The 24,933-nt window shown below is 39.4% G+C and overlaps 1 protein-coding gene across 1 annotated transcript in view; it reads left to right on the plus strand.

Annotated features, from left to right (window-relative positions):
- The window catches only part of ETF1 (eukaryotic translation termination factor 1), a 72,402-nt gene that overhangs the window by 30,337 nt on the left and 17,132 nt on the right, over positions 1-24,933 (plus strand). The window contains exons 9-10 of the mRNA XM_053718554.1: positions 16,766-16,830; positions 24,495-24,642. Coding sequence (XP_053574529.1) covers positions 16,766-16,830; positions 24,495-24,642 — 213 coding nt within the window. The remainder of the gene's footprint in view (positions 1-16,765; positions 16,831-24,494; positions 24,643-24,933) is intronic.

Raw genomic sequence — 24,933 nt, forward strand, 5'->3', positions numbered from 1 at the left:
ATTGCAAGATGTCTCACGTTGCATCTGAGTCAGAAGATACTACAGGAAAATCGCTGTCAAGTGCTGAATCTACCAAAGCTAAGTGTATCTGCTGTAAACTTTTGGTAGCTATTCCTCCAGCTGTTGTTTGTATTGATTGTCATGACAAACTTGTTAAAGCAGATATTTCCTTTAGTAAAGTACCATTGCCTGTTGCAGTTCCTTCAACATCTAAGGTGCAGAATGTTCCTGATAATATAAGAGATTTTGTTTCAGAATCCATAAAGAAGGCTATGTCTGTTATTTCTCCTTCTAGTAAACGTAAAAAATCTTTTAAAAACTTCTCTCCCTACAGATGAATTTTTAACTGAACATCATCATTCTGATTCTGATGATTCCTCTGGTTCAGAGGATTCTGTCTCAGAGGTTGATGCTGATAAATCTTCATATTTATTTAAAATGGAATTTATTCGTTCTTTACTTAAAGAAGTACTAATTGCTTTAGAAATAGAGGATTCTGGTCCTCTTGATACTAATTCTAAACGTTTAGATAAGGTATTTAAAGCTCCTGTGGTTATTCCAGAAGTTTTTCCTGTTCCTAATGCTATTTCTGCAGTAATTTCCAAAGAATGGGATAATTTGGGTAATTCATTTACTCCTTCTAAACGTTTTAAGCAATTATATCCTGTGCCGTCTGACAGATTAGAATTTTGGGACAAGATCCCTAAAGTTGATGGGGCTATTTCTACCCTTGCTAAACGTACTACTATTCCTACGTCAGATGGTACTTCGTTTAAGGATCCTCTAGATAGGAAAATTGAGTCCTTTCTAAGAAAAGCTTATCTGTGTTCAGGTAATCTTCTTAGACCTGCTATATCTTTGGCTGATGTTGCTGCAGCTTCAACTTTTTGGTTGGAAACTTTAGCGCAACAAGTAACACATCGTGATTCTCATGATATTATTATTCTTCTTCAGCATGCTAATAATTTTATCTGTGATGCCATTTTTGATATTATCAGAGTTGATGTCAGGTTTATGTCTCTAGCTATTTTAGCTAGAAGAGCTTTATGGCTTAAAACTTGGAATGCTGATATGGCTTCTAAATCAACTTTACTTTCCATTTCTTTCCAGGGTAACAAATTATTTGGTTCTCAGTTGGATTCCATTATTTCAACTGTTACTGGTGGGAAAGGAACTTTTTTACCACAGGATAAAAAATCTAAAGGTAAAAACAGGGCTAATAATCGTTTTCGTTCCTTTCGTTTCAACAAAGAACAAAAGCCTGATCCTTCATCCTCAGGAGCAGTTTCAGTTTGGAGACCATCTCCAGTCTGGAATAAATCCAAGCCAGCTAGAAAGGCAAAGCCTGCTTCTAAGTCCACATGAAGGTGCGGCCCTCATTCCAGCTCAGCTGGTAGGGGGCAGGTTACGTTTTTTCAAGGAAATTTGGATCAATTCTGTTCACAATCTTTGGATTCAGAGCATTGTTTCAGAAGGGTACAGAATTGGTTTCAAGTTGAGACCTCCTGCAAAGAGATTTTTTCTTTCCCGTGTCCCAGTAAATCCAGTAAAAGCTCAAGCATTTCTGAAATGTGTTTCAGATCTAGAGTTGACTGGAGTAATTATGCTAGTTCCAGTTCCGGAACAGGGGATGGGGTTTTATTCAAATCTCTTCATTGTACCAAAGAAGGAGAATTCTTTCAGACCAGTTCTGGATCTAAAAATATTGAATCGTTATGTAAGGATACCAACGTTCAAGATGGTAACTGTAAGGACTATCTTACCTTTTGTTCAGCAAGGGAATTATATGTCCACAATAGATTTACAGGATGCATATCTGCATATTCCGATTCATCCAGATCATTATCAGTTCCTGAGATTCTCGTTTCTGGACAAGCATTACCAATTTGTGGCTCTGCCGTTTGGCCTAGCTACAGCTCCAAGAATTTTTACAAAGGTTCTCGGTGCCCTGTTGTCTGTAATCAGAGAACAGGGTATTGTGGTATTTCCTTATTTGGACGATATCTTGGTACTTGCTCAGTCTTTACATTTAGCAGAATCTCATACGAATCGACTTGTGTTGTTTCTTCAAGATCATGGTTGGAGGATCAATTTACCAAAAAGTTCATTGATTCCTCAGACAAGGGTAACTTTTCTGGGTTTCCAGATGGATTCAGTGTCCATGACTCTGTCTTTAACAGACAAGAGACGTCTAAAGTTGATTGCAGCTTGTCGAAACCTTCAGTCGCAATCATTCCCTTCGGTAGCCTTATGCATGGAAATTCTAGGTCTTATGACTGCTGCATCGGACGCGATCCCCTTTGCTCGTTTTCACATGCGACCTCTTCAGCTCTGTATGCTGAAGCAATGGTGCAAGGATTACACGAAGATATCTCAATTAATATCTTTAAAACCGATTGTTCGACACTCTCTAACATGGTGGACAGATCACCATCGTTTAATTCAGGGGGCTTCTTTTGTGCTTCCGACTTGGACTGTAATTTCAACAGATGCAAGTCTCACAGGTTGGGGAGCTGTGTGGGGATCTCTGACGGCACAAGGAGTTTGGGAATCTCAGGAGGTGAGATTACCGATCAATATTTTGGAACTCCGTGCAATTTTCAGAGCTCTTCAGTTTTGGCCTCTTCTGAAGAGAGAATCGTTCATTTGTTTTCAGACAGACAATGTCACAACTGTGGCATACATCAATCAAGGAGGGACTCACAGTCCTCTGGCTATGAAAGAAGTATCTCGAATTTTGGTTTGGGCGGAATCCAGCTCCTGTCTAATCTCTGCGGTTCATATCCCAGGTGTAGACAATTGGGAAGCGGATTATCTCAGTCGCCAAACGTTGCATCCGGGCGAATGGTCTCTTCACCCAGAGGTATTTCTTCAGATTGTTCAAATGTGGGAACTTCCAGAAATAGATCTGATGGCGTCCCATCTAAACAAGAAACTTCCCAGGTATCTGTCCAGATCCCGGGATCCTCAGGCGGAGGCAGTGGATGCATTATCACTTCCTTGACAGTATCATCCTGCCTATATCTTTCCGCCTCTAGTTCTTCTTCCAAGAGTAATCTCCAAGATTCTGAAGGAATGCTCGTTTGTTCTGCTGGTAGCTCCGGCATGGCCTCACAGGTTTTGGTATGCGGATCTTGTCCGGATGGCCTCTTGCCAACCGTGGACTCTTCCGTTAAGACCAGACCTTCTGTCACAAGGTCCTTTTTTCCATCAGGATCTGAAATCCTTAAATTTAAAGGTATGGAGATTGAACGCTTGATTCTTAGTCAAAGAGGTTTCTCTGACTCTGTGATTAATACTATGTTACAGGCTCGTAAATCTGTATCTCGAGAGATATATTATAGAGTCTGGAAGACTTATATTTCTTGGTGTCTTTCTCATCATTTTTCCTGGCATTCTTTTAGAATACCGAGAATTTTACAGTTTCTTCAGGATGGTTTAGATAAGGGTTTGTCTGCAAGTTCTTTGAAAGGACAAATCTCTGCTCTTTCTGTTCTTTTTCACAGAAAGATTGCTATTCTTCCTGATATTCATTGTTTTGTACAAGCTTTGGTTCGTATAAAACCTGTCATTAAGTCAATTTCTCCTCCTTGGAGTTTGAATTTGGTTCTGGGAGCTCTTCAAGCTCCTCCGTTTGAACCTATGCATTCATTGGACATTACATTACTTTCTTGGAAAGTTTTGTTCCTTTTGGCCATCTCTTCTGCCAGAAGAGTTTCTGAATTATCTGCTCTTTCTTGTGAGTCTCCTTTTCTGATTTTTCATCAGGATAAGGCGGTGTTGCGAACTTCTTTTGAATTTTTACCTAAAGTTGTGAATTCCAACAACATTAGTAGAGAAATTGTGGTTCCTTCATTATGTCCTAATCCTAAGAATTCTAAGGAGAAATCGTTGCATTCTTTGGATGTTGTTAGAGCTTTGAAATATTATGTTGAAGCTACGAAATCTTTTCGTAAGACTTCTAGTCTATTTGTTATCTTTTCCGGTTCTAGAAAAGGCCAGAAAGCTTCTGCCATTTCTTTGGCATCTTGGTTGAAATCTTTAATTCATCTTGCCTATGTTGAGTCGGGTATTACTCCGCCTCAGAGAATTACAGCTCATTCTACTAGGTCAGTTTCTACTTCCTGGGCGTTTAGGAATGAAGCTTCGGTTGACCAGATCTGCAAAGCAGCAACTTGGTCCTCTTTGCATACTTTTACTAAATTCTACCATTTTGATGTATTTTCTTCTTCTGAAGCAGTTTTTGGTAGAAAAGTACTTCAGGCAGCGGTTTCAGTTTGAATCTTCTGCTTATGTTTTTCGTTAAACTTTATTTTGGGTGTGGATTATTTTCAGCAGGAATTGGCTGTCTTTATTTTATCCCTCCCTCTCTAGTGACTCTTGTGTGGAAAGATCCACATCTTGGGTAGTCATTATCCCATACGTCACTAGCTCATGGACTCTTGCTAATTACATTAAAGAAAACATAATTTATGTAAGAACTTACCTGATAAATTCATTTCTTTCATATTAGCAAGAGTCCATGAGGCCCGCCCTTTTTTTGTGGTGGTTATGATTTTGTATAAAGCACAATTATTCCAATTCCTTATTTTATATGCTTTCGCACTTTTTTATCACCCCACTTCTTGGCTATTCGTTAAACTGAATTGTGGGTGTGGTGAGGGGTGTATTTGTAGGCATTTTGAGGTTTGGGAAACTTTGCCCCTCCTGGTAGGAATGTATATCCCATACGTCACTAGCTCATGGACTCTTGCTAATATGAAAGAAATGAATTTATCAGGTAAGTTCTTACATAAATTATGTTTTCTTAGGTTATTCAGTGTCAGTCCACACTTGATAAACCTCCTTGGTACTTATTTAGTAAAACCATTTCCAGCCAAAAACTTGCTAAGACAGTATTGTTGCAATAACCTCCAGTACAAACACAGATCACATGTTCCGGTCGGCTGGACCAATGGTATTCTCTGATTCTTGTTTTTAATGTCCTGGTCGTTTGTCCTAAGTATTGTAAATCGCATTTTACATTGTATGAGATATATTACGTTAAGTTTAACAATCAATGCATGGACATAGCCTTCTATTTTGTTGCCCTTTAACCCTTTCGTGTCAGGGTTAAAGTGCCTACATCAGAACAACTGTTCCGATGTAGACAAATTGAAACCACGCGATCGTGATCGCATCTGGGGGGCGTCCCTACAACCCTAGGAACGCCCCCAAGACCGCAATCATAACGGCTTTAAAAGGTTAAATCTTGATCTTGCAGATTATGGTTGTCTCTACTTTTGAATTCGCTTGGAGCTAATATATTTTTTTATTTTTATTTTTTTTGTAGATAATTTGTTTTTTTACTTTTTGTCCCGGAATGGGATCTTTTCTCATAAATGTTAATGAATAATTTTCTTTCCTAAGATAGGGAGAGTCCACGGCTTCATTCCTTACTGTTGGGAAATACAACACCTGGCCACCAGGAGGAGGCAAAGACACCCTAGCCAAAGGCTTAAATATCCCTCCCACTTCCTCACTACCCCAGTCATTCTTTGCATTCCGTTGACATTAAATTGTTATCTTGGAAGGTTCTCTTTTTTTTTTAATGGCTTTTGCCTCTGAGATCTCTGCTTTGTAATGTGCGTTCCCTTATCTGATTTTTCATGCAGATAAGGCAGTTTCCTGTACTAAATTAGGGTTTCTTCCTAAAGTTGTGTCAGATCGCAACATCAATCAAGAGATTGTTTCCTTCCTTGTGTCCTAATCCTTTACTTCACCATTTGGATGTGGTTTGCACCTTGAAGTTCTTTCTTCAGGCTACTAAGGAGTTTAGACAATATTCCTCTTTGTTTGTTGTCTATTCGGGGAATTGTAAGGGGCAGAAGGCTACTTCGACTTCCCTTTCTTTTTGGTTAAGGAGTGTCATCCGCTTAGCTTACGTGACAGCGGGACATCGTCCTCCTGAGAGGATAACTGCTCATTCCACTAGAGCAGTGGCTTCCTCTTGGGCCTTTAAGATTGAGTCCTCTATGGATCAGATTTGTAAGGCGGCTACCTGGTCCTCCTTACATACTTTTTCTAATATTTACAAGTTTGATGGGTTTTTTTCGGTTGAAGCAGCTTTCGGGAGAAAAGTGTTGCAGGCTGTGGTGCCCTCATAATGGGGTCTGCCTCTTCCTTTTTGTTCCCTCCTGTTATTCATTTAGTGTCCTCTGGAGCTTGGTTATAGTTTTCCCAACAGTACGGAATGAAGCTGTGGGCTCTCCCTATCTTAGTAAGGGAAACATAATTTATGCTTACCAGATAAATTCCTTTCCTTCCGGATAGGGAGTGTCCATGGCCTCCGTCTTTTTTTTTTTTTTTTTTTCTTGTCAAAGGGCGGAAAACTATTTATCTTATTCTTCTGGCACCATTTATACCCTGATATTTTTCCTACTTTTCCTTGTTCCCTCGGCAGAATGACTGGGGTAATGAGGAAGTAGGAGGGATATTAAAGCCTTTGGCTGGGGTGTCTTTGCCTCCTCCTGGAAGCCAGGTGTTGTATTTCCCAACAGTAAGGAATGAAGCCGTGGACTCTCCCTATCCGTAAGGAAAGGAATTTATCTGGTAAGCATAAATTTGTTTATCATAAAAAAAACTTAGTGCTATAAAACAGGTTGAGATCTGTGCATATCCTGAAAGGACTAATTAATTTAAAATAGTTTGCATAAAAAATTGTTTAATTACATAGCTAAACTGCCTGGAGCAGCTAACTCCACCCCTTTTATCAGTGTTTAGACACAGGCATTGTATTTCAACTGAGTTCACGGCTTCTAGGCATGCTCCAGCAGATAATCCCTATTCACTTTTGCATTTTACCAAAAGAACATTAAACCCAGATACAGCCATAAAAGGAATTGTGTGGGGGGAGTTAGAGCTTTACCATTTAGAAACTAAAAAGAAAGGGTTAATGGCGTGGCACTGCAGTATAAATTTGCAGGTAAAGTAATTAAAGTACATATTATATTTTGTCTCTATCCTAACTTATGTCCCTTTTTAATGTGTCCATTAAAGTAATGCATCCTCTTTGTTTTACGTAAATTGTAGTACTGCTAGGTGCGTAATATGCCTGTACAGTAAGGGGTTTACATGTCTTCAATAAAATCAGTGTTCTTGAGTTGTGTTTTTTTTTTTTTTTAACAAATCCTCTTAGGATCCAGAGGTAAAAGTCGAGAGAGAGAATCAAGTCAGATGCATATTTGGACAAATATCACCAGGTGTTAGGCTGTCCAAACTTCTAAGTTTTTTGATTCATTTAAAAAAAATCTCACTGTTCTTGAATTTCTTTCCAGGTCTTCATTAGTCAATTATACAGTTTTTGGATGGGATGCTCTGTCATTGCAATCACATGACAGTCCAGGATGTTTTGGGTTATCTTATGACTTACTATGATGGTGAATAGTTATATCAGGAGTTCAGTATCACACTCTTAGCAGGCAGTACTTAGGAGCTTTGCATTTATTAGCTTTTTTTTTTTTTTTAATCCAGTTTGTTTCCACTAGCACTAATTTATATCAGTGTCTTAGTTGTATCTGCTGGACATTATATTTTTTATTTTTTTCTCTCTCCCCAGTAGTAAAATGGACATAGTACCAGTACCATAGTATCAGTATATACTGTATTTGCAATGTGGAACTTTGAAACGGAGATCCTTATAGTGTGTGTTAAATTCTCCCTTAAAGTGATAGTTGGATTTAGCAGCTCTGTAAATAAAGGGGTCTTTCAGTCATGAAGTATAAAAAAAACTCCTGCTGAAAGTATCTTTTTATTTACAGCAAATTTATGCCAAGCTGAGCGCACCCGGCTTCCCATGGCAAAATGCTATTTCCTAAATGAGGTGGTGTTTCCACCTCTTAGCCAATAGCGTGCTAGCCATCCACCATAATGCTGATCGGCTAGCACAGCTATTAGAAAGAGGTGGAAATGTCACCTCATTGGAAAAAATAGCGTTTTGCTGTGGCCGAACGGAGGTGGTCAGTGCTACAAACCCAGTGGCAGAACTTTTAATTGATTATATGTATCAAATACTATGTAGAAAGCAGTAGAGTTAAAGCAAAAAGACTGGCTAGTAGATTAGTCATCCTTTTGATGTTTCTACTTTTCATTCTGAAAGACAACTGTTACATGTTAACACTCCAGGCACTTTTCCATTTTATGTCCCAATTAGTTTTTAAAGAGTGTGCCTTGAAACAAATACAACCATACCATTTTCATATTTAAAGTGAACATTTGCTTTATAAAGCCAGTAGTGTATCCCACTGTTATTTGTCTAAACATATGTATATAATTTACTAATAGCGAACACATTTTATAAAAACAGTCATAGTTTGTTTTCTGAATGCAATAACATCTTGTTTGCTGCAGATGTTTTGCAGTAGCTAAACTCAACACACCATTTGCCTTATTTGGAGGCAATTGTTTGTTACTGGAGTAGACGCAGCTTTCCAGTGTTTGTGTGTTTTTAAAACTTGCATTGAGTTGCAATATCTTGTCTTCTTTCTAAAGCCAATTTCTCTTAAGTGTATCCAGTCCACGGATTATCCATTACTTGTGGGATATTCTCCTTCCCAACAGGAAGTTGCAAGAGGATCACCCACAGCTGCTATATAGCTCTTCCACTCACTGCCATATCCAGTCATTCTCTTGCAACTCTCAACAAAGATGGAGGTAGTAAGAGGAGAGTGGTGTATTATAGTTAGTTTCTTTCTTCAATCAAAAGTTTGTTATTTTTAAATGGTACCGGAGCGTACTGTTTTATCTCAGGCAGTATTTAGAAGAAGAATCTGCCTGCGGTTTCTATGATCTTAGCAGAAGTAACTAAGATCCACTGCCGTTCTCACATATTCTGAGGAGTGAGGTAACTTCAGAAGGGGAATGGCGTGCAGATTTTCCTGCAATAAGGTATGTGCAGTTAACATTTTTCTAGGGATGGAATTTGCTAGAAAATGCTGCTGATACCGGATTAATGTAAGTTAAGCCTAAATGCAGTGATTTAATAGCGACTGGTATCAGGCTTATTAACAGAGATACATACTCTTATAAAAGTGCAATATAAAACGTTTGCTGGCATGTTTAATCATTTTATATATATGTTTGGTGATAAAACTTATTGGGGCCTAGTTTTTTTCCACATGGCTTGCTTGATTTTTGCCTAGAAACCGTTTCCTGAGGCTTTCCACTGTTGTAATATGAGTGGGAGGGGCCTAATTTAGCGGGTTTTTTTGCGCAGCAAAAATTACAGACAGAGACATTCAGCTTCCCTCTGCATGATACAGGACATCTCTGAAGGGCTCAAAAGGCTTCAAAAGTCGTGTTTGAGGAAGGTAACAGCCACAGTAAAGCTGTGGCAGTTGTTGTGACTGGTTTTAAAAACGTTTTTGTCATTTATTATTCCGTTTTTGGTATTAAGGGGTTAATCATCCATTTGCAAGTGGGTGCAATGCTCTGCTAACTTGTTACATACACTGTAAAAATTTCGTTAGTGTAACTGCCTTTTTTAATTGTTATTTCAAATTTTGTCAATTTGTTTTTCTTAAAGGCGCAGTAACATTTTTTTATATTGCTTGTTAACTTGGTTTAAAGTGTTTTCCAAGCTTGCTAGTCTCATTGCTAGTCTGTACAAACATGTCTGACACAGAGGAAACTACTTGTTCATTATGTTTAAAAGCCATGGTGGAGCCCCATAGGAGAATGTGTACTAAATGTATTGATTTCACCTTAAACAGTAAAGATCAGTCTTTATCTATAAAAGAATTGTCACCAGAGGGTTCTGTCGAGGGGGAAGTTATGCCGACTAACTCTCCCCACGTGTCGGACCCTTCGCCTCCCGCTCAAGGGACTCGCGCTAATATGGCGCCAAGTACATCAGGGACGCCCATAGCGATTATTTTGCAGGACATGGCTGCAATCATGAATAATACCCTGTCAGAGGTATTAGCCAGATTGCCTGAATTAAGAGGCAAGCACGATAGCTCTGGGGTTAGACGAGATACAGAGCGCGTAGATGCTGTAAGAGCCATGTCCGATACTGCGTCACAATATGCAGAACCTGAGGACGGAGAGCTTCAGTCTGTGGGTGACATCTCTGACTCGGGGAAACCTGATTCAGAGATTTCTAATTTTAAATTTAAGCTTGAGAACCTCCGTGTATTGCTTGGGGAGGTATTAGCTGCTCTGAATGACTGTGACACAATTGCAGTGCCAGAGAAATTGTGTAGGCTGGATAAATACTATGCAGTGCCGGTGAGTACTGATGTTTTTCCAATACCTAAAAGGCTTACAGAAATTATTAGTAAGGAGTGGGATAGACCCGGTGTGCCTTTTTCCCCACCTCCAATATTTAGAAAAATGTTTCCAATAGACGCCACTACACGGGACTTATGGCAGACAGTCCCTAAGGTGGAGGGAGCAGTTTCTATTTTAGCAAAGCGTACCACTATCCCGGTTGAGGACAGTTGTGCTTTTTCAGATCCAATGGATAAAAAAATTAGAGGGTTACCTTAAGAAAATGTTTATTCAACAAGGTTTTATTTTACAGCCCCTTGCATGCATTGCGCCTGTCACTGCTGCGGCAGCGTTCTGGTTTGAGGCCCTGGAAGAGGCCATCCATACAGCTCCATTGACTGAAATCATTGACAAGCTTAGAACTCTTAAGCTAGCTAACTCATTTGTTTCTGATGCCATTGTTCATTTGACTAAACTAACGGCTAAGAATTCCGGATTCGCCATCCAGGCGCATAGGGCGCTATGGCTTAAATCCTGGTCAGCTGACGTGACTTCACAGTCTAAATTACTCAACATTCCTTTCAAGGGGCAGACCTTATTCGGGCCTGGTTTGAAAGAAATTATTGCTGACATTACTGGAGGTAAGGGTCATACCCTTCCTCAGGACAGGGCCAAACAGTCTAATTTTCGTGCCTTTCGAAATTTCAAGGCAGGTGAAGCATCAACTTCCTCTGCTTCAAAACAAGAGGGAACTTTTGCTCAATCCAAGCAGGCCTGGAAACCTAACCAGTCCTGGAACAAGGGCAAGCAGGCCAGAAAGCCTGCTGCTGCCTCCAAGACAGCATGAAGGAATGGCCCCCTATCAGACAACGGATCTAGTAGGGGGCAGACTTTCTCTCTTCGCCCAGGTGTGGGCAAGAGATGTTCAGGATCCCTGGGCGTTGGAGATCATATCTCAGGGATATCTTCTGGACTTCAAAGCTTCTCCTCCACAAGGGAGATTTCACCTTTCAAGATTATCTGCAAACCAGATAAAGAAAGAGGCATTCCTACGCTGCGTGCAAGACCTCCTTGTAATGGGAGTGATCCATCCAGTTCCGCGGACGGAACAAGGACAGGGTTTTTATTCAAATCTGTTTGTGGTTCCCAAAAAAGAGGGAACCTTCAGACCAATTTTGGATCTAAAGATCTTAAACAAATTCCTCAGAGTTCCGTCATTCAAGATGGAAACTATTCGAACCATTTTACCCATGATCCAAGAGGGTCAGTACATGACCACAGTGGACTTAAAGGATGCCTACCTTCACATTCCGATTCACAAGAATCATCATCGGTTCCTGAGGTTTGCCTTTCTAGACAGGCATTACCAATTTGTAGCTCTTCCATTCGGGTTGGCTACAGCCCCAAGAATTTTTACAAAGGTTCTGGGCTCACTTCTGGCGGTTCTAAGACCGCGAGGCATAGCGGTGGCTCCTTATCTTGACGACATCCTGATACAGGCGTCAAGCTTTCAAATTGTCAAGTCTCATACAGAGATAGTTCTGGCATTTCTGAGGTCGCATGGGTGGAAAGTGAACGAAGAAAAGAGTTCTCTATCTCCTCTCACCAGGGTTTCCTTCCTAGGGACTCTTAAAGATTCTATAGAAATGAAAATTTACCTGACGGAGTCCAGGTTATCAAAACTACTAAATGCTTGCCGTGTTCTTCACTCCATTCCGCGCCCCACGGTGGCTCAGTGCATGGAAGTAATCTGCTTAATGGTAGCGGCGATGGACATAGTGCCATTTGCGCGCCTGCATCTCAGACCGCTGCAATTATGTATGCTCAGTCAGTGGAATGGGGATTACACAGATTTGTCCCCTCTACTAAATCTGGATCAGGAAACCAGAGATTCTCTTCTCTGGTGGTTATCTCGGGTCCATCTGTCCAGGGGTATGACCTTTCGCAGACCAGATTGGACTATTGTAACAACAGATGCCAGCCTTCTAGGTTGGGGTGCAGTCTGGAACTCCCTGAAGGCTCAGGGATCGTGGACTCAGGAGGAGAAACTCCTCCCAATAAATATTCTGGAGTCAAGAGCAATATTCAATGCTCTTCTAGCTTGGCCTCAGTTAGCAACACTGAGGTTCATCAGATTTCAGTCGGACAACATCACGACTGTGGCTTACATCAACCATTAAGGGGAAACCAGGAGTTCCCTAGCGATGTCGGAAGTCTCCAAGATAATTCGCTGGGCAGAGTCTCACTCTTGCCAACTGTCAGCGATCCATATCCCGGGCGTAGAGAACTGGGAGGCGGATTTTCTAAGTCGTCAGACTTTTCATCCGGGGGAGTGGGAACTCCATCCAGAGGTGTTTGCTCAATTGGTCCATCGTTGGGGCAGAAATAAAGGTCTTTTAATTATTGGTGGCTGGAACAAATTATTTCATTGCTTGGAGTGCTTGCAGGATAACGCAGATCCTGGGTTCCGTGCCCCATAAGCCACATATCTCTTGGTGCTGTTTTCCACACTTTTCTTTGAGAAATAAAGGTCTTTTAATTATTGGTGGCTGGAACAAATTATTTCATTCCATCGTTGGGGCACACCAGAACTGGATCTCATGGCGTCTCGCCAGAACGCCAAGCTTCCTTGTTACTGATCCAGGTCCAGGGACCTAGAAGCGGCGCTGATATGCTCTAGCAGCTCCTTGGTTCTTCAACCTGGCTTATGTGTTTCCACCGTTTCCTCTGCTCCCTCGACTGATTGCCAAAATCAGACAGGAGAGAGCATCAGTGATTCTGATAGCGCCTGTGTGGCCACGCAGGACCTGGTATGCAGATCTGGTGGACATGTCATCCTTTCCACCGTGGACTCTGCCTCTGAGTCAAGACCTTCTAATACAAGGTCCTTTCAATCATCCGAATCTAATTTCTCTGAGACTGACTGCATGGAGATTGAACGCTTGATCCTATCAAAGCGTGGCTTCTCCGAGTCAGTCATTGATACCTTAATACAGGCACGAAAGCCTGTCGCCAGGAAAATCTACCACAAGATATGGCGTAAATATCTTCATTGGTGTGAATCCAAGAATTACTCATGGAGTAGAGTTAGGATTCCTAGGATATTGTCCTTCCTCCAAGAGGGTTTGGACAAAGGATTATCAGCTAGTTCTTTAAAGGGACAGATTTCTGCTCTGTCTATTCTTTTACACAAGCGTCTGGCAGAAGTTCCAGACGTTCAGGCATTTTGTCAGGCTTTAGTTAGAATTAAGCCTGTGTTTAAACCTGTTGCTCCTCCATGGAGCTTAAACTTGGTTCTTAAAGTTCTCCAAGGGGTTCCGTTTGAACCCCTTCATTCTATTGATATCAAACTTCTATCATGGAAAGTTCTGTTTCTGATGGCTATTTCCTCGGCTCGAAGAGTCTGAGTTATCTGCCTTACATTGTGATTCTCCTTATCTGATCTTTCATTCAGATAAAGTAGTTCTGCGTACAAAACCTGGGTTTTTACCCAAGGTGGTTTCTAACAAGAAAATCAATCAAGAGATTGTTGTTCCATCATTGTGTCCTAATCCTTCTTCAAAGAAGGAACATCTTTTGCATAATCTAGATGTAGTCCGTGCCTTGAAGTTTAACCTACAAGCTACTAAAAATTTTCGTCAAACATCTAGCCTTTTTGTTGTTTACTCTAGACAGAGGAGAGGTCAAAAGGCCTCGGCAACCTCTTTCTTTTTGGCTTCGGAGTATAATCCGTTTAGCCTGAAAGAATTACAGCTCATTCTACTAGAGCTGTGGCTTCCACCTGGGCCTTTAAAAATGAGGCTTCTGTTGAACAGATTTGCAAGGCTGCGACTTGGTCTTCGCTTCATACCTTTTCAAAATTTTACCAATTTGATACTTTTGCTTCTTTGGAGGCTGTTTTTGGGAGAAAGGTTCTACAGGCAGTGGTTCCTGCCTTGTCCCTCCCATCATCCGTATACTTTAGCTTTGCTATTGGTATCCCACAAGTAATGGATGATCCGTGGACTGGATACACTTAACAAAAGAAAACATAATTTATGCTTACCTGATAAATTTATTTCTCTTGTAGTGTATCCAGTCCACGGCCCGCCCTGTCCTTTTAAGGCAGGTCTAAATTTTAATTAAACTACAGTCACCACTGCACCCTATGGTTTCTCCTTTCTCTGCTTGTTTCGGTCGAATGACTGGATATGGCAGTGAGGGGAGGAGCTATATAGCAGCTCTGCTTTGGGTGATCCTCTTGCAACTTCCTGTTGGGAAGGAGAATATCCCACAAGTAATGGATGATCCGTGGACTGGATACACTACAAGAGAAATAAATTTATCAGGTAAGCATAAATTATGTTTTTGTGACCAATATGTAGCATAGCTAGGCTTGAAAGGGACAGATTCTCCTAAATTTATCTCCCCTTTAATTTATCAATGATACATTTTGCCTGACTTAAGTGTATTAACTTGTTTACAAATAGCCAGTTTACCATTTTAAATAGCTGGTTTAGCCTGCGGTATCCCTACCTTTATACTGAATATTTCTTTATTTAAATGAACAGTCAAGTCAAAATTTAAACTTTCATGATTCAGATAGGGCATGCAATTTTAAACTTTTTCCAATTTACTTTTATCAAATTTGCTTTGTATTCTTTGTTGAAAGCCTAGGTAGACTCGTATGCTAATTTCTAAGCCCTTGAAGGCCGCCTCTTATCTAAGTGAATTTTGACAGTTTTTCACAGCTAGGCGGCGCTAGTTCATGTGACATATAGATAACGTGCTCACTCCTGTGGAGATATTTGAGTCAGCTCTGATTGGCTAAAGTGCAAGTCTGTCAAAAGAACTGAAATAAGGAGGCAGTCTGCAGAGGCTTAGATTCAAGGTAATTACAGAGGTAAAAAAATATATTAATATAACCGTGTTAGTTATGAAAAACTGGGGAATGGGTAATAATGGCATTATCTATCTTTTTAAACAATAACAATTCTGAGACTGTCTGTTTAAAGGGACACTGTACCCAAATTTTTTCTTTTGTGATTCAGATAGAGCATGAATATTTAAGCAACTTTCTAATTTACTCCTATTATCAAATTTTCTTTATTCTCTTGGTATCTTTATTTGAAATGCAAGAATCTAAGTTTAGATGCCGGCCCATTTTGGTGAACAACCTGGGTTGTCCTTGCTGATTGGTGGGAAAAAAAATCCATCCACCAATCAAAAAGTGCTGTCCAGAGTTCTTAACCCAAAAAAGCTTAGATGGCTTATTTCAAATAAAGATAGCAATAGAAAGAATAAAAATTGATAATAGGAGTAAATTAGAAAGTTGCTTAAAATTGCATGCTCTATCTGAATCACAAAAGAAAAAAAATTGGGTTCAGTGTCCCTTTAAGTATAAGCTATTGACAAGCTATGTAAACATTGCCACCAAAAGAAATTGCTCTCCCAGTAGGGTGTAGGACAGATGAGTAATGTTAATTTTATTTCTAATGGTAGTGAGCGTCCACAAAATCCATTCTGACATATGGGAATTGCATCACCTGGCCACTGACACCCCACTTAATTATCCCTCCTACTTCCCCTTCAATCCCAGTAGCTCTTTGCCTCATCTAGGAGGTAGGCAGAGCAAGTAGTGCTCTGCAGACATTTCTTAGAAGCAAAACTCTCAATGGATAGTTCCTAGAAGAGAAGGTAGGTGAGTCCTTTGCCGTCCTTATTAAGCCTCATAGTTTGAGTGTAGGACTAAGCAGACCTGGGGTCGCAGGAAAGTTCCCTAGCCGCCTCCTGTTGGCCATGAGGTACTTCTATGTGTCCTAATCCTGGCAGTTTTTAGTGTGAGAGGACCTGAATGCTAAGATCTGCAGCAGGGTAAGTAATTCTTTATTTTTGCCCTACATGCAGGCTACGAGCTTTTAGTATGTTGAAAGGTGAAGCCCTATCTTTACTATACTGCGCTGTAGGGATGTTTTTCTCTCCTAACAGTATGGCTAGTGCCTTCATAGTTAGGCGTGGTGTGTAGCGTCAGTGTAGGCTATCTTAGAGCTATGCTTAAGCCCTTTTTTCCCATTTTAAGGTAGATTGAGTGTATTAGAGCAGTGTATCCTGTTTGGTCACCAGTATCAAGCACCTCTTCCAGTTTATCAAAATCCATGTTGGAATGGTAGGTGTGTGTGTGTAGAGAGAGATGTATTTTTTCCCCTTCTGCAGTTGTAAAATGTCTGCTCCATTCCTTTTCAGCTGTTCAAGGGACATTAAAGTCAAAATAAATCTTTTATGATTTGGAGCATGCAAAACTTTCCAATTCTATTATCTAATACAATTGATTTAATAAAAGTCTGTCGAACAATAAAGATGTAAGTTAATTACTGCACATATAAATGTTATAAAATTTGATTAGGGAAAGGCAAAATTTGCAATTGTTGGAACTTTAACATGTTTAAATAGAACTTTATAATTTGCATAATAGAACGCTGTTGTTTATTTTTCCTTGTTTTTGTAGATTTTACATTTCTTTTCTTTCTTTCCCCCCCAGAGGACAAGATTCTTTATCTAACACCGGAACAAGAAAAGGATAAATCCCACTTCACTGACAAAGAGGTATAAATGCATTATGCTTTTATTACTGACAGATTCTGTGTAGCTTACAAGTGTTTTTTGTTTTGGTTTTATAACTTTGTATTTTTGCTTTTGTATTTTGAATTCTTATTTACTTAACCGTATGTGTATGACATATTGTGCAACGGAAGTTAACCAAAAGGCAGGGAAGCGATTTGTAGAACTTCTCCTACTAAAGTTTTCACTTTGTCTAAACATCAGATTGCTTACACTCGGGTAACACAAGTATGCGTACACTCAGGGACACAAGTCAAATTTAAATTTTCATGATTCAGATACAGCATATAATTTTAAACAACTATCCAATTTACTTCCATTAAAAAAAAAATTTGCACATTCTTTTATATTTACACTTTCTTTCATGTAATTAACAAGAGTCCATGAGCTAGTGACGTATGGGATATACATTCCTACCAGGAGGGGCAAAGTTTCCCAAACCTTAAAATGCCTATAAATACACCCCTCACCACACCCACAAATCAGTTTTACAAACTTTGCCTCCAAGGGAGGTGGTGAAGTAAGTTTGTGCTAGATTCTACGTTGATATGCGCTCCGCAGCAAGTTGGAGCCCGGTTTTCCTCTCAGCGTGCAGTGAATGTCAGAGGGATGTGAAGAGAGTATTGCCTATTGAATGCAGTGATCTCCTTCTACGGGGTCTATTTCATAAGGTTCTCTGTTATCGGTCGTAGAGATTCATCTCTTACCTCCCTTTTCAGATCAACGATATACTCTTATATTTACCATTACCTCTACTGATTCTCGTTTCAGTACTGGTTTGGCTTTCTACAAACATGTAGATGAGTGTCCTGGGGTAAGTAAGTCTTATTTTCTGTGACACTCTAAGCTATGGTTGGGCACTTTATTTATAAAGTTCTAAATATATGTATTCAAACATTTATTTGCCTTGACTCAGAATGTTCAACTTTCCTTATTTTCAGACAGTCAGTTTCATATTTGGGATTATGCATTGAATTATCATATTTTTCTTACCTCAAAAATTTGACTTTTTCCCTGTGGGCTGTTAGGCTCGCGGGGGCTGAAAATGCTTCATTTTATTGCGTCATTCTTGGCGCGGACTTTTTTGGCGCAAAAATTCTTTTCCGTTTCCGGCGTCATACGTGTCGCCGGAAGTTACGTCATTTTTTGACGTTATTTTGCGCCAAAAATGTCGGCGTTCCGGATGTGGCGTCATTTTTGGCGCCAAAAGCATTTAGGCGCCAAATAATGTGGGCGTCTTATTTGGGGCGTCGCTTTTGTCTCCACATTATTTCAGTCTCATTTTTTATTTGCTTCTGGTTGCTAGAAGCTTGATATTTGGCATTCTTTCCCATTCCTGAAACTGTCTTATAAGGAATTTGATCTATTTTGCTTTATATGTTGTTTTTTCTCTTACATATTGCAAGATGTCTCACGTTGCATCTGAGCCAGAAGATACTACAGGAAAATCACTGCCTGCTGGATCTACCAAAGCTAAGTGTATCTGCTGTAAATTTTTGGTAGCTATTCCTCCAGCTGTTGTTTGTAATAATTGTCATGACAAACTTGTTAAAGCAGATAATATTTCCTTTAGTAATGTACCATTGCCTGTTGCAGTTCCCTCAACATCTAAGGTGCAGAATGTTCCTGATAACATAAGAGATTTTGTTTCTGAATCCATAAAGAAGGCTTTGTCTGTTATTTCTCCTTCTAGTAAACGTAAAAAGTCTTTTAAATCTTCTCTCTCTACAGATGAATTTTTAAATGAACACCATCATTCTGATTCTTTGGACTCTTCTGGTTCAGAGGATTCTATCTCAGAGATTGATGCTGATAAATCTTCATATTTATTTAAGATGGAATTTATTCGCTCTTTACTTAAAGAAGTACTAATTGCTTTAGAAATAGAGGATTCTAGTCCTCTTGATACTAATTCTATACGTTTGGATAAGGTTTTTAAAGCTCCTGCGGTTATTCCAGAAGTTTTTCCTGTTCCTAATGCTATTTCTGCAGTGATTTCCAAAGAATGGGATAAATTGGGTAATTCATTTACTCCTTCTAAACGTTTTAAGCAATTATATCCTGTTCCGCCTGACAGGTTAGAATTTTGGGACAAAATCCCTAAAGTTGATGGGGCTATTTCTACCCTTGCTAAACGTACTACCATTCCTACGTCAGATGGTACCTCGTTTAAGGATCCTTTAGATAGAAAAATTGAATCCTTTCTAAGAAAAGCTTATCTGTGTTCAGGTAATCTTCTTAGACCTGCTATATCATTGGCTGATGTTGCTGCAGCTTCAACTTTTTGGTTGGAAACCCTAGCGCAACAAGTAGCAAAAATCGTGATTCTCATGATATTATTATTCTTCTCCAGCATGCTAATAATTTTATCTGTGATGCCATTTTTGATATTATTAGAGTTGATGTTAGGTTTATGTCTCTGGCTATCTTAGCCAGAAGAGCTTTATGGCTTAAGACTTGGAATGCTGATATGGCTTCTAAATCAACTCTACTTTCCATTTCTTTCCAGGGAAACAAATTATTTGGTTCTCAGTTGGATTCTATTATTTCAACTGTTACTGGTGGGAAAGGAACTTTTTTACCACAGGATAAAAAATCTAAAGGTAAAAACAGGGCTAACAATCGTTTTCGTTCCTTTCGTTTCAACAAAGAACAAAAGCCTGATCCTTCGTCCTCAGGAGCAGTTTCAGTTTGGAAACCATCTCCAGTCTGGAATAAATCCAAGCCTGCTAGAAAGGCAAAGCCTGCTTCTAAGTTCACATGAAGGTACGGCCCTCATTCCAGTTCAGCTGGTAGGGGGCAGGTTACGTTTTTTCAAAGAAATTTGGATCAATTCTGTTCACAATCTTTGGATTCAGAACATTGTTTCAGAAGGGTACAGAATTGGTTTCAAGATGAGACCTCCTGCAAAGAGATTTTTTCTTTCCCGTGTCCCAGTAAATCCAGTGAAAGCTCAAGCATTTCTGAATTGTGTTTCAGATCTAGAGTTGGCTGGAGTAATTATGCCAGTTCCAGTTCCGGAACAGGGGATGGGGTTTTATTCAAATCTCTTCATTGTACCAAAGAAGGAGAATTCCTTCAGACCAGTTCTGGATCTAAAATTATTGAATCGTTATGTAAGGATACCAACGTTCAAGATGGTAACTGTAAGGACTATATTGCCTTTTGTTCAGCAAGGGAATTATATGTCCACAATAGATTTACAGGATGCATATCTGCATATTCCGATTCATCCAGATCATTTTCAGTTCCTGAGATTCTCTTTTCTAGACAAGCATTACCAATTTGTGGCTCTACCGTTTGGCCTTGCTACAGCTCCAAGAATTTTCACAAAGATTCTCGGTGCCCTTCTGTCTGTAATCAGAGAACAGGGTATTGTGGTATTTCCTTATTTGGACGATATCTTGGTACTTGCTCAGTCTTTACATTTAGCAGAGTCTCATACGAATCGACTTGTGTTGTTTCTTCAAGATCATGGTTGGAGGATCAATTTACCAAAAAGTTCTTTGATTCCTCAAACAAGGGTAACCTTTCTGGGTTTCCAGATAGATTCAGTGTCCATGACTCTGTCTTTAACAGACAAGAGACGTCTAAAATTGATTACAGCTTGTCGAAACCTTCAGTCTCAATCATTCCCTTCGGTAGCCTTATGCATGGAAATTCTAGGTCTTATGACTGCTGCATCGGATGCGATCCCCTTTGCTCGTTTTCACATGCGACCTCTTCAGCTCTGTATGCTGGACCAATGGTGCAGGGATTACACGAAGATATATCAATTAATATCTTTAAAACCGATTGTTCGACACTCTCTAACGTGGTGGACAGATCACCATCGTTTAATTCAGGGGGCTTCTTTTGTTCTTCCGACCTGGACTGTAATTTCAACAGATGCAAGTCTCACAGGTTGGGGAGCTGTGTGAGGATCTCTGACGGCACAGGGAGTTTGGGAATCTCAGGAGGTGAGATTACCGATCAATATTTTGGAACTCCGTGCAATTTTCAGAGCTCTTCAGTTTTGGCCTCTTCTGAAGAGAGAATCGTTCATTTGTTTTCAGACAGACAATGTCACAACTGTGGCATACATCAATCATCAAGGAGGGACTCACAGTCCTCTGGCTATGAAAGAAGTATCTCGAATTTTGGTTTGGGCGGAATCCAGCTCCTGTCTAATCTCTGCGGTTCATATCCCAGGTGTAGACAATTGGGAAGCGGATTATCTCAGTCGCCAAACGTTGCATCCGGGCGAATGGTCTCTTCACCCAGAGGTATTTCTTCAGATTGTTCAAATGTGGGGGCTTCCAGAGATAGATCTGATGGCCTCTCATCTAAACAAGAAACTTCCCAGGTATCTATCCAGATCCCGGGATCCTCAGGCGGAGGCAGTGGATGCATTATCACTTCCTTGGAAGTATCATCCTGCCTATATCTTTCCGCCTCTAGTTCTTCTTCCAAGAGTAATCTCCAAGATTCTGAGGGAATGCTCGTTTGTTCTGCTAATAGCTCCGGCATGGCCTCACAGGTTTTGGTATGCGGATCTTGTCCGGATGGCATCTTGCCAACCATGGACTCTTCCGTTAAGACCAGACCTTCTGTCGCAAGGTCCTTTTTTCCATCCGGATCTGAAATCCTTAAATTTAAAGGTATGGAGATTGAACGCTTGATTCTTAGTCAAAGAGGTTTCTCTGACTCTGTGATTGATACTATGTTACAGGCTCGTAAATCTGTATCTAGAGAGATATATTATAGAGTCTGGAAGACTTATATTTCTTGGTGTCTTACTCATCATTTTTCTTGGTATTCTTTTAGAATTCCGAGAATATTACAATTTCTTCAGGATGGTTTAGATAAGGGTTTGTCCGCAAGTTCCTTGAAAGGACAAATCTCTGCTCTTTCTGTTCTTTTTCACAGAAAGATTGCTATTCTTCCTGATATTCATTGTTTTGTACAAGCTTTGGTTCGTATAAAACCTGTCATTAAGTCAATTTCTCCTCCATGGAGTTTGAATTTGGTTCTGGGAGCTCTTCAAGCTCCTCCGTTTGAACCTATGCATTCATTGGACATTAAATTGCTTTCTTGGAAAGTTTTGTTCCTTTTGGCCATCTCTTCTGCCAGAAGAGTTTCTGAATTATCTGCTCTTTCTTGTGAGTCTCCTTTTCTGATTTTTCATCAGGATAAGGCGGTGTTGCGAACTTCTTTTGAATTTTTACCTAAGGTTGTGAATTCCAACAACATTAGTAGAGAAATCGTGGTTCCTTCATTATGTCCTAATCCTAAGAATTCTAAGGAAAAATCGTTACATTCTTTGGATGTTGTTAGAGCTTTGAAATATTATGTTGAAGCTACTAAATCTTTCCGAAAGACTTCTAGTCTATTTGTCATCTTTTCTGGTTCTAGAAAAGGCCAGAAAGCTTCTGCCATTTCTTTGGCATCCTGGTTGAAATCTTTAATTCATCTTGCCTATGTTAAATCGGGTAAGACTCCGCCTCAGAGGATTACAGCTCATTCTACTAGGTCAGTTTCTACTTCCTGGGCGTTTAGGAATGAAGCTTCAGTTGATCAGATTTGCAAAGCAGCGACTTGGTCCTCTTTGCATACTTTTACTAAATTCTACCATTTTGATGTGTTCTCTTCTTCTGAAGCAGTTTTTGGTAGAAAGGTACTTCAGGCAGTGGTTTTGGTTTGAATCTTCTGCTTATGTTTTTCATTAAACTTTATTTTGGGTGTGGATTATTTTCAGCAGGAATTGGCTGTCTTTATTTTATCCCTCCCTCTCTAGTGACTCTTGTGTGGAAAGATCCACATCTTGGGTAGTCATTATCCCATACGTCACTAGCTCATGGACTCTTGTTAATTACATGAAAGAAAACATAATTTATGTAAGAACTTACCTGATAAATTCATTTCTTTCATATTAACAAGAGTCCATGAGGCCCACCCTTTTTTGTGGTGGTTATGATTTTTTGTATAAAGCACAATTATTCCAATTCCTTATTTTATATGCTTCGCACTTTTTTTCTTATCACCCCACTTCTTGGCTATTCGTTAAACTGATTTGTGGGTGTGGTGAGGGGTGTATTTATAGGCATTTTAAGGTTTGGGAAACTTTGCCCCTCCTGGTAGGAATGTATATCCCATACGTCACTAGCTCATGGACTCTTGTTAATTACATGAAAGAAATGAATTTATCAGGTAAGTTCTTACATAAATTATGTTTTTTGCGTCACCAGCTCCTACTGAGCATGTGCAAGAATTCAATGACTATACGTATATGCATTTGTGATTGGCTGATTGCTATCACATGGTACAGGGGGAGTGGAAATGGACATAACTTTGCAATTTGTTAGAAAAAAATCTACTACTCATTTGAAATTCAGAGTAAATGCTATTGTATGATCTTGCATTTGTTGATTATGCAAATCTACTGTGTTGAATGGTCCTTTAATGAGCATCTAACATTGAAATTCATTAGTGGTCTAATACAATCCATTTTTGAGTCACCAGCTCCTACTCAGCATGTACAAGAGTTCACAGAATATACGTATATGCATATGTGATTGGCTGATGGCTGTCACATGATAACGGGGGAGTGGAAATAGACATAACCATGAAACTTGTCAGTCTTAAAGGGACGTAAAACCCAATTTTCTTTCTTTCATGATTTAGATAGAACATAACATTTTAATCAACTTTCTAATTTACTTATGATCATATTTTCTTCTTTTTCTTATTTGTAAAGCAGAAATGTAAGCTCAAGAGTGTGTGCACGTGTCTGCATCACTATATAGCAGCAGTTTTGCAACAATGTTCTACATTAGCAGGAGCACTAGATAGCAGCACTATTTCCTGTCCTGTAGTGCTTCAGGCATGTGCACGCTACCTACCTTGGTATCTCTTTAACAAAGAATAACATGAGTGAAACATTTTTGATAATAGAAGTAAATTGGAAACTTTTTAAAAATTGTATTCTCTATCTGACAGAGAGAATTTTTGGGTTTAATGTCCCTTTAACTTGAAAAGGGAAGATTTTTTTTTCTCTAAGTGCTTTTGCATTGTCTATTTATCATGCATTTGTTCATTTTGCAAATTTACTGTATTTACTGATCCTTTGATATTAAAGGGGCATTAAACCCAAATTTCTTTCATGATTCAGATAGAGCATGCAATTTTAAGCAACTTTCTAATTTACTACTTTTATCAATTTTTCTTCGTTCTCTTGCATCTTTATTTAAAAAGCTGGAATGTGATGCATAGGAGCTAGCCCATTTTTGGTTGAGAATCTGGGTTATGCTTGCTTATTGGTGGGTAAATGTAAGCCTCCAATAAGCAAGTGCTATCCATGGTGCGGAACCTAAAATGGGCTGGCTGCTAAGATTTATATTGCTGCTGTTAAAATTTAGATAGCAAGAGAACGAAGAAAATTGATAATAGGAGTAAATTAGAAAGTTGCTTAAGATTTCATGCTCTATCTGAATCATGAAAGAAAAAAATTTGGGTTCAGTGTCCCTTTAAGCTCTTTAAGATACACATTGCAGGGTAATCTTATTGTGTTCATGTTTCTCTAATTGCGTCACCTTTTAATAAGAGTTAGAAGTTAATTTTTTGATTTAAAAATAGTTTTTATAACCACTTTTATTTCCCCCCCCCCCCAGACTGGACAAGAGCATGAATTAATAGATAGCATGCCACTACTAGAATGGTTTGCTAATAATTACAAAAAATTTGGAGCAACACTGGAGATCGTTACAGATAAATCACAAGAAGGATCTCAATTTGTCAAAGGATTTGGTGGGATTGGAGGTAAATGTTAATGTTTTTATCAAACCAGCAAGGATTGTATTTTAATCTTTTATGAGATTGCTTTACTTGCTATTCTGAACATTTTACTTTTCTTGGTTATCTGTCGGTAAGAATTAATACAATTATTAATTATAGAATTATCTGCTGCTGCTTTTTTCCAACACATTCACTAGTGCCACTAATTTGGTGTTTGTTAGAGAAATATACATATATACCCTTTACAGGCAATAAACATTCAAGAGGCTACTCGAATGCAACCTGCCTTTATACAAACTCAGTCAGAATTTGACG

Source organism: Bombina bombina, chromosome 6, assembly GCF_027579735.1.
Source record: "Bombina bombina isolate aBomBom1 chromosome 6, aBomBom1.pri, whole genome shotgun sequence".
Lineage (NCBI taxonomy): Eukaryota > Metazoa > Chordata > Amphibia > Anura > Bombinatoridae > Bombina > Bombina bombina.